We start from the raw sequence: 9,917 nt of genomic DNA, 5'->3' as shown, positions 1-9,917 counted from the left end.
TACATCAGTCTCTGTTGCTGTCCATAGTGTTTTCCATTATGTACATCAGTCTAGTGTTTTCCATTATGTTGCTGTCCATAGTGTTTTCCATTATGTACATCAGTCTCTGTTGCTGTCCATAGTGTTTTCCATTATGTACATCAGTCTCTGTTGCTGTCCATAGTGTTTTCCATTATGTACATCAGTCTCTGTTGCTGTCCATAGTGTTTTCCATTATGTATTTTCCAAGGTGTTAGCGGCAAATTAGGGACCCAGACACAATCTCATCTCCTAAAACTAAACGTGTCATAACTTAATTAAATTGATAAATCTCATCCACAAATGTGTAAAAGACAAGTTCCTTCGAAAAGTACCCCATAATGACAAAAGCAAAAACAGGTTGGTAGAAATTTTACATAAGTATACGGACCCATTGTTATGAGACACAAAATTGAGCGCCCGCTTGAGTTTGCCAAAAGGCACCTAAAGACTCTCAGACCATGAGAAACGAGATTATCTGGTCTGATGAAACCAAGATTGAACTATTTGGCCTGAATGCAAACAGTCACGTCTGGAGGAAACCTGGCACCATCCCTACAGTGAAGCATGGTGTTGGCAGAATCATGCTGTGGGGATGTTTTTCAGCGGCAGGGATTGGGAGACTAGTCAGGATCGAAGCAAAGATGAACAGAGCAAAGTACAGGGAAATCCTTGATGAAAACCTACTCCAGAGTGCTTAGGACCTCAGAATGTGGCAAAGGCTCACCTTCCAACAGGACAACAACCCTAAGCACACAGCCAAGACAGTGCAGGATTGGCTTCGGGCCAAGTCTCTGAATGTCCTTGAGTGGCCCAGCCATAGCCCAGACTTGAACCCGATCTAACATCTCTTGAGAGATCTGAAAATAGCTGTGCAGCAATGCTCCCAATCCATCCTGAGAGAGCCTGAGAGGATCTGCAGAGAAGAATGGGAGAAATTCCCCAAATACAGGTGTGCCAAGTTTGTAACGTCATACACAAGGCTGTACACGCTGCCAAAGGTGCTTCAAAAAAGTACTGAGTAAAGGGTCTGAATACTTATGTGAATGTGATATTTCTGTTTTTTATTTTTAATATATTAGGAAACATTTCTAAAACCCCATTTTTGCTTTGTCATTGTGGGGTATTGTGTGTAGAGTGATAATTTGATGTTAGTAGTGAATGAAACTGTTTAAGTCGAAAATGACTGTGGAACGCAAGATGGAATGGCTCTCGGCTCAATATGTGCCTACACTGCCATTTTGAAAATGAACAGGCTGGAGGGACTCTCTCGTCGCAATGCAGTTGCTCTTCCGTGTATATAGGCCGTTAGGCCAACATATTCATACAGGGCATTTTTGTACTTGGCCTCTGAATTCCTAATCTACCACAAGTGGATGGATACTGTTAAAATTCCTCCATATATCACTGGATCTAATACGTAAACATTGTATCAGAAGGATTGAAATCAGAGCAGCTCTCAGTATTGTATCTAGATATGTATTTATTTCTAAATATTCCAACGATGATTAGGTGTAGTTTACAATTACAATTACAGCTTACAATTACTACCAGGGTCTTATCATATATCGATGACTATATACTGTATTTGGTCTCTGATTCATTGTTACGTGCTCCTTAAGAAGCATATAGGCTATTTAATTAAAAATGATATGCATGGCCACAGGAAGATGTTTTGGGTAGGTGGTGCTATGAGTTGGGGGTGCTTATGTTTTTAATTTAGATTTATCAGGGGGTGCTGCTGCACCCCTATTTCCCGAGGTTATGATTATCTGTATCAATCCTTAGGCCTGTAAATTTAACTGAAATTGTGTCAATAATTTGTCAGCACTAGTCATTTTACAGAAGACTGCAATGCTTCTTTGTGGCAGAATTGATTTTATTATAAATAAATAAAAATGGGGGGGGGATGTTGTTCAATACCCAGATGCTTTCGGGGTGTCCTTAAACTGTTCGTGGGCTTTCACATACACATGGGTTTAATATGGTTTCATCAGCGGTGATGTTGAACACAGCCCTCTGTGATCCAACAATAGGCACACTGTATAACTGTAAAGCAGGCACCCTGCACATGACAGCTCTGACACATATAATAAATATGGATTTCTCCTCGGCTGTATGCATGAAATGATAGATGTGATTTAGAGAGAGCTCTGCTAGGGTTAATCCTTTGGCCAGGCTGGATCATGGCTGTGGGCCCTGCATACACACAAAAACACAAAACACACACACACACACACACATCCGTCTCTCCATCTGCCTGTACCCCTGTTGAAATACACAGGAAATAAACACATAGACTAGCTTGGCACCCGAGCAAACATAAACAAAAATGTAATCATTGAATATTGTAAGAGCTTTCATTGTCTGTCTATATGCCCCCTTTATTTCTCCTATGATTCTGACTTGGTGTACAGGGGGAAGACTGTAAAAACGGCCCTTGTTCTGTATTCTGTTGATGTACATTTCAAAAGTGCTGATCAAATAGTTATACTGATTACATCAGTCCTAGCTCATCTTAATGTCTTAATTGAAATGATTGATTACCTCTTATCCACTTGTTGCCCCCTTATGCCATAGTTTGTACAGCTCAATTGTCAGTAGACACAAGATTTGTTTAGTAAGTCAGGCATATCAGCTATGTATTTTTTTTTAAGGCAGTAAGTGAGAATTAATTAACTGTTTCACTGCCAAATAAGGCTCCGCTGATGGCCAGGTGTAGCAGTGGTAAGATGTTGGGACTGCTGTTGGGACAGCTTTATGTAGGCCATAACAGTTTGTGGGCACCGTTTGTCACTGTTATAGTGCAATTAATTTATTGTTTAGTTTTGTGTAGTGTAATAAATGTGATTCACACACACACACACACACACACACACACACACACACACACACACACACACACACACACACACACACACACACACACACACACACACACACACACACACACACACACACACACACACACACACACACACACACACACACACACACACACACACACACACACACACAATTATCTGATTATCAGAGCCAATGTTGATGCAAAAGGGGCATCTGTGCCGCAGTACAATGTGCTCTGCCTGTTTAAATCTTCATTCAGAGCTACAGGGTTTGGATTGTCAAGGGGTATTGGTAGGCCCACTCAGGTGCCTCTCAATCACTTGATGCCTACCTTAATTTGATTTTCCACTGTGTATTTCAGGATTGCTTTCACAGTACATATGCCTATAGCGTTGGTGTAATATGTCCAAGACATTTTTGAAACACTGTCTCTCTTTTTTCACGTATCTCTCTTTTTTTAAGATGGCTGTCCCTATGCAGTGGCATGTGATCCAGCCACTCTAGTGACACTGACACGTGCTGTTAAAAGGCTCCTAATACATGATTCATACTCAAATGCTGAGAGCCTCGCTTTTCTCTGTCTTTATTTACCCTAGCTTGAATGTGGTTGTATTACAAAGTCCCTTTTTGATTTGCTGTTTTTAAACAGATTTTAGTGATCAGGCCCATGATATATAAAGATGCCGACAAGAGCGACGACTCCCATTGTGGGTGTATATCTCCGGGCACCATTTACCGCTGTGTTTGACGCTATCTATTCAGTAAATAAGTGGTGCCTTCATACGTCTTTCGAGGCTTTTAATTTCAAATGACCGTTTCGTTTTAGCAATCATTTTTACTCCCTCTTTTCACTGCCTCTTGGAAGTTGAAATGTAAGAAAAAGAGAGAAAATAATGGCATATCACTTTTTTTTCTTGCTTTGATTTACATTGTGACTGCAGAGCAGAGACTATAAGTGCAAGTGCCATTAAATAACGCATAAAAAAGATTAATGTTTACATAACAAAAGGCTACAGGATAATTTCTGTCAAAATTATACATGAAGTTAAGCAATACAAGCAATTCATTTAAACACATCGGAGAAAAATTCAAGACCACATTATCTTTTTTGGTATTTATTTCACTTAAAATACGTTACATTTGAAACAAGTAGCATACATTGGCTACAATACACAATCTACTTAATAAATGTATTAACCTCAGAATGATTCTCAGAAGCTGAGTCCCACGACCTATCGACAAAATAAGATCATTTAGGAGGGAGAAATTAACATCCGTTTCTCTTAAACGTTGACGTCAAAATAATGACTGTTTATAAGTTATTGGTTTTGCATTTTTAATTTTGCCCCTATATGGAAAATATATATTTTTTAATGTTTTGTTTTTCAGAACTTTTCTATGTCAATTTTTTATGGAACAAGGTTAGACTAAGCTATGTGATCAATCATTTATATGTTGTTGTGTTGGAATCGCCTATTGAATGTTTAGGCTGGAAAACGTCATAATCATAAAATTCTGTTAACTTAGAATGAAATATGAACACGGTTTTATTGAATTAGGCTATATGATACCTAAAAGCATTATGCACATTAATTAACATTTACATTTACATTTAAGTCATTTAGCAGACGCTCTTATCCACTTATTAATACTTGTTTGCACTTTTTAAGACTGTACCTTTTTCAACTCAAATCAACCTTAACCATAAGTTGTGCATTAACATATTGTCAAAATGTGTGCAATATCATTACTGTATAATTGCAGAGGTGTTTAACAATTAAATTGATCTAAGAAAATCGAAATGTATTCCCTGTGGCCGTATTTTACCAGAAATGTAAATTGTTCATGTTTATGTTTTTATAATGTAGGCAATTGTATTGTTTGTGTAGGCCTATTGTACAAATCGAATCAATATGCTTATTTATTACTACAACTTTTCTATGAAGTCCATCAAATCTATTAAATAAACACTTGATGAAATATGGATTTTATATCATGTTTCATTTAACCCAAATGATTTGATCATTTTCTACATAGGCGTAATTGTGTACAATGGTTATCAATATATATATATATATATTCTAGGTAAATCGTTTGCACAATACTTAAGTCTATCACTGATAGTTGGAATGCAATCAACACGCTCCTGACTGTAAAATCCATAACGCCTGAGTTGAATTACCAAGGTGGGTAAACCCAGGGTCGAAGCTACAACACGTCCCCTCCTCCTCACCTCGTTCTCACTAAATTGAAAATGCGCTCTGAAGTAACATTCGCGTCATTTCACACCCGCGCATTTAATTTGATTAGCCGTGTAATTGTAATACGTTTTCAATTCAGTTCAATTTCAGGGCTTTACTGGCATGGGAAACGTATGTTCACACTGCCAAACCAAGTAAAATCGAGAACAAACGTGAAATAAACAATAAAAAATGTGCAGTAAACATTGATGTTACAAAAGTTCCAAAATAATAAAGACATATCAAATGTCATATTATGTATATATACAGTGTTGTAATGATGTGCAAATAGTTCAAGTTCTCTAACTCGGAGAATAGAAGCGATAATGACCGTTATCTTATCACAGCGATAATAATATGTTCACTGAATGAGTAGTTAGCCGAGGTGTTTAAAGTGAATGATTTCCTACCCACGAGATAGCTCCGTTGATGTGGTAAACAGCGAAGATCTCCTCTCGAACCCTCCTCTGGTGAGCTATGTAACGGTCGTGTCAGACCGACTGTTTCCCAACTAATATGCGGCAACAAAGACAGAGATCCGGATCCTCATAAGCAATGGAATATATTTGATTAAATGTTATAGACCTATATTGTGATATTCTTAGAAGGAGAGTGCGAAGGGAAGGAGAGGGGAGAGTGGGGCCTCTCCCATAATGGTTATTTGTGGTGTGTATTTTGGGATCTGGTGATAGAACATTTGGATTGTTTATGGACACCCATTTTGCATGTATGGTCTGTAAATAAAATGAAGATTATTAGAGACACATACACACACACACAGTTTCACAAATAAATTGATTTAGTCCTACAGCCTAGACAGAAGTTACATGAATTAGTTTCACAAATTGATGTTTATTTATTATTTATGTATTTATTATTTATTTAAACTCTATATAACTTGGCAAGTCAGTTAAGAACCAATTATTCTTCACAATGACGGCCTACCAAAAGGCAAAAAAGGTCTCCATCCGGGACGGAGGCTGGGATTAAAAATGAAGCATAAAATATAAATATAGGACAAAACACACATCACGACAAGAGAGAAAACACAACACTACATAAAGAGAGACCTAAGACAACAACATAGCAAGGCAGCAACACATGGCAACACAGCATGGTAGCAACACAACATGACAACATCATGGTAGCAGCACAAAACATGGTACTAACATTATTGGGCACAGACAACAGCACAAAGGACAAGAAGGTAGACACAACAATACATCACACAAAGAAGCCACAACTGTCAGCTAGTGTCCATGATTGAGTCTTTGAATGAAGAGATTGAGAAAAAACTGTCCAGTTTGAGTGTTTGTTGCAGCTCGTGCCAGTCGCTATCTGCAGCGAACTGAAAACAGGTAGTCCTATAGTTACATTTATTAGTACAGATATATTTTACAGGAAGCAGCACCTGATTTTTCAGTAATAGGTTCACAGGAAATGTGTTTACGAATATAATTTAGCTGACAATTAAATTAAACTGATTAGCCTACATTGAACAATTAGCCCTCATGGCTGACATTGCACTGAGTTGTGTGGTTTGTTTCGAACGTCTGCAAACAGTACGGATTCATTTAATTTAATTCCCAATACACAGATCTGTGCCTTTCACATTGTGCGCTAACCCTAAAACCAGCCTCTCTCTGCTCTTGGCTTGTCATCCGCTTCTCCAGCACAGGCTCAACTGGTCGGTGACGTCAGCCAAGTATATAACCGGGCTGGAGTTCAAGAGGACCACGAAAACAAGTTAGTGAAGCTTTAGTCTCAATGCAGCCACCGGCCACCGGAGTTGGTCCTACAAGAGATAAACACGCCAACGTCAACAAACTCCATGTTATGACGCAGATTTAGGAACTTTCCGCTGACTGTTTCCTGACCGAAACGAATTTAGGATTTTTAAAAGCAACGAGGTTTTTTATCATCCTTTCCACGTATCGGTGATGCCCGCTGGTATGTTTAGCATCGACAGTATCCTGGCCGGGAGACCCACTTGCAAGGACTCAGTGCTCCTCCATCGGAATGCCCCGGTGGTGTTCTCGAACCTCACGGATTCCATCTACACCGCTGCCGATTATAATGGACTCTACTCGCACACTACTGGATCTTCTCCCTCGGCCATCGAGGCGGTGAACGGGACTAGAATAGGATATAATAACTATTATTATGGACAAATGCATGTGCAGGGCCCCAGTGGCCCTGCTTGCTGCAGCGCTATCCCAGCCCTCGGCTCGCAACAGTGCCCTTGTATTCCAACCGGTAGGTTTCCCTTTCCCACTTCTATCTGTAGCCCAAAGTAAACGTTTAAACTCTGCATGGGTACTGGACAATGTAACGATGCATGTAATAACAAGCACAAGTTAAAACATTGTTAGGTTATAGAGGATGATAGATACAGGTCATTTGGTTGGTGTTTTAACTTGTGAATGCGCCCATTGCGCAACATTACACATGCAGTAATTTTGGTGGCACCTTTACCCTATTTAAGAAGACTATCCATGGTATAGGCCTATTCCAATTCACTTTTACTTTTACGCATGAACTAGAATACATTTTATGTTAAACTTTGTGTAGACATTTGCATGGGATGATGCGTGGTCTATATTATACATGCGTAAAGGTGTTGTTTTTGCTGTCTAAATAGCTTGATTTGTGCTGCGTTGTTTTTTGTTCTCATTGTTTTTCATCTGAGATGTCTTTTATAGGGCTACTGGGTGTGTTGCGAAATTAATTATTAATTGAGGACAAACAAATGTTTCTAATAAATCTAGTATGTTTCTTGATCCATGCAGGTTATGACCGCACGGGCTCCGTGCTCATCTCTCCCATCCCGCACCAGATGATGTCCTATATGAACGTGGGCACCTTGTCTCGGACGGAGCTCCAGCTCCTGAACCAGCTCCACTGCCGACGCAAGAGGAGGCACCGGACTATCTTCACCGACGAGCAGCTCGAGGCCCTGGAAAATCTCTTTCAGGAGACCAAGTACCCTGACGTCGGCACACGGGAACAGCTCGCGCGAAGAGTGCACCTACGGGAAGAGAAGGTCGAGGTGAGTGTATGCACGGCCCTGTGTTGCTGGCTGTCTACCTCCCTATACACACATTAGGCTGCGTTGATTTTCAGAAAATATGTGAAGGATCTCTCCATATCACGAAAATAAAGGTATCAATACCTTCAACATCAGTTGAAAGGACAAATATTCGATCCAAGCGTTTACGCACATAATAATAGCAAACGTTTACGTCTTTATAGTACCACATTTGTTTTGCTGCTCCCTGCTGTTTCATTACAATATGTTCTATTAAGCTCAAACGACTTTAGAATTACTCTACAACACGGTATAACAAATATTTCATACAAAGTAAACAATTGTATCTTTTATTTTCACATAGGTGTGGTTCAAAAACAGACGAGCGAAATGGAGAAGACAGAAAAGGTCGTCCTCGGAAGAGTCTGAAAACTCGCAGAAATGGAACAAATCGATGAAAACACCCACAGAGAAAACCGAGGAAAACAAAAGTGACGTGGATTCGGACAGCTGATAGGTAGAATATTAACACAAAACAATAGTAGTGTATGGGTGGATGCGCAAATAGGCTATATACTCGATTGGGACTTCTTGTACATAGTGTAAATGTGATGTGGACTGAAGTAATGAAATATTTTGCCATGATGTTGCACAGTTGTATAGTAAATATTACTTTTATTATTGCAATGGGGTAAGCTATTTATATTTAATTTAAAGTTGTTATGCATAACGTCCCGAAGATGTGGTGAGCCATGAGCCTTGATCAGTTTTCTGGCGTGTGTTAATAGTTCGCGAGCTGACATGACATCTCATATTTGAGTGGTGTATTCATCATCACGATTTACCGCAAATAATATTTTGAAACTACATCAATGGGGAGAATATATTTCATGGAGTTAAACAGAAATCACACTTAATATGAAACAGCGTTTTGTCACCTTTATAAGATAAAAGGCTATATTTGTCAACTCATAACCATACAGACGTGTTTGGGGATTTGACTAAATTGATTTGTCAATATGTTGCAATGAATGATAATTACAGGAACAATGAATATACATTAAATCATATCTGAATCATCTCTATTTCCTTTGTCACCTTTCACATTTGTTCATCTATTTCTAATCATATGATCTATGTTTATGAATTGGAAATTAATAGGCCTAGATTGACAGTAGGCTAAAAGTGTGTTGTTTTCCAGATGCAAGACATTTGAAAAAATGAAAAATACACAATTTTCTTGGAAATAGCGCTTGAATCGCATGTGGATAAATTCAGGAAAAGGGTCCTAAATGATAAAGTTGATATGAAGCTTCTACTCTTCTTATAACGTTTTCTTGAACGTGTCAGGTAGGCTATCAAACACAAGAGTGGTAATACAGATTCAATTATTTCCGATTCATGTGCATATATGAAGCCTCTGATGTGGCAAAATAGACAGTGACGATAGTCTATATATGATTTACTGTCGAGATTGTTTTGCCACCTTCAATTAAAAGGGAACAAAAATGGTTATCAAAATGACAATTATTTCGTTTAGAATTGGCAAAGCTCAGCCAATCACTTAAAAACATTCAAAACAAACGTCATTTCAAAAAGATTCATTATGATACGTATTTTTTATGTGCCTAATTCCTGGTTAGCCTAATAGCTTATACACTAATTTAAAACTCTTTGGACAAATCAACGATTGCCTTTATAGCCTAATGATAAAGGGATTATCTGCTACTGTTTATTATCTATCCTGTTGCCTAGTCACTTTATCCTTACCTATATGTACATAT

The 9,917-nt window shown here is 38.6% G+C and overlaps 1 protein-coding gene across 1 annotated transcript; it reads left to right on the top strand.

Moving 5' to 3' along the window:
- The first annotated feature begins 6,807 nt into the window (after positions 1-6,807).
- On the top strand, positions 6,808-9,209 carry LOC124045333 (homeobox protein goosecoid-like). Its single transcript, XM_046364633.1, has 3 exons — positions 6,808-7,361; positions 7,895-8,154; positions 8,498-9,209. Exons 1-3 carry the CDS (start codon positions 7,046-7,048, stop codon positions 8,645-8,647), a joined length of 726 nt encoding a protein of 241 aa, XP_046220589.1. The 5' UTR covers positions 6,808-7,045; the 3' UTR covers positions 8,648-9,209.
- The last annotated feature ends 708 nt before the right edge of the window (positions 9,210-9,917 follow it).

Source organism: Oncorhynchus gorbuscha, linkage group LG10, assembly GCF_021184085.1.
Source record: "Oncorhynchus gorbuscha isolate QuinsamMale2020 ecotype Even-year linkage group LG10, OgorEven_v1.0, whole genome shotgun sequence".
NCBI classification, from domain to species: Eukaryota; Metazoa; Chordata; class Actinopteri; order Salmoniformes; family Salmonidae; genus Oncorhynchus; species Oncorhynchus gorbuscha.
Note: the sequence above shows the minus strand (reverse complement) of the source record. Positions and strands in the feature narration are given on the sequence as shown.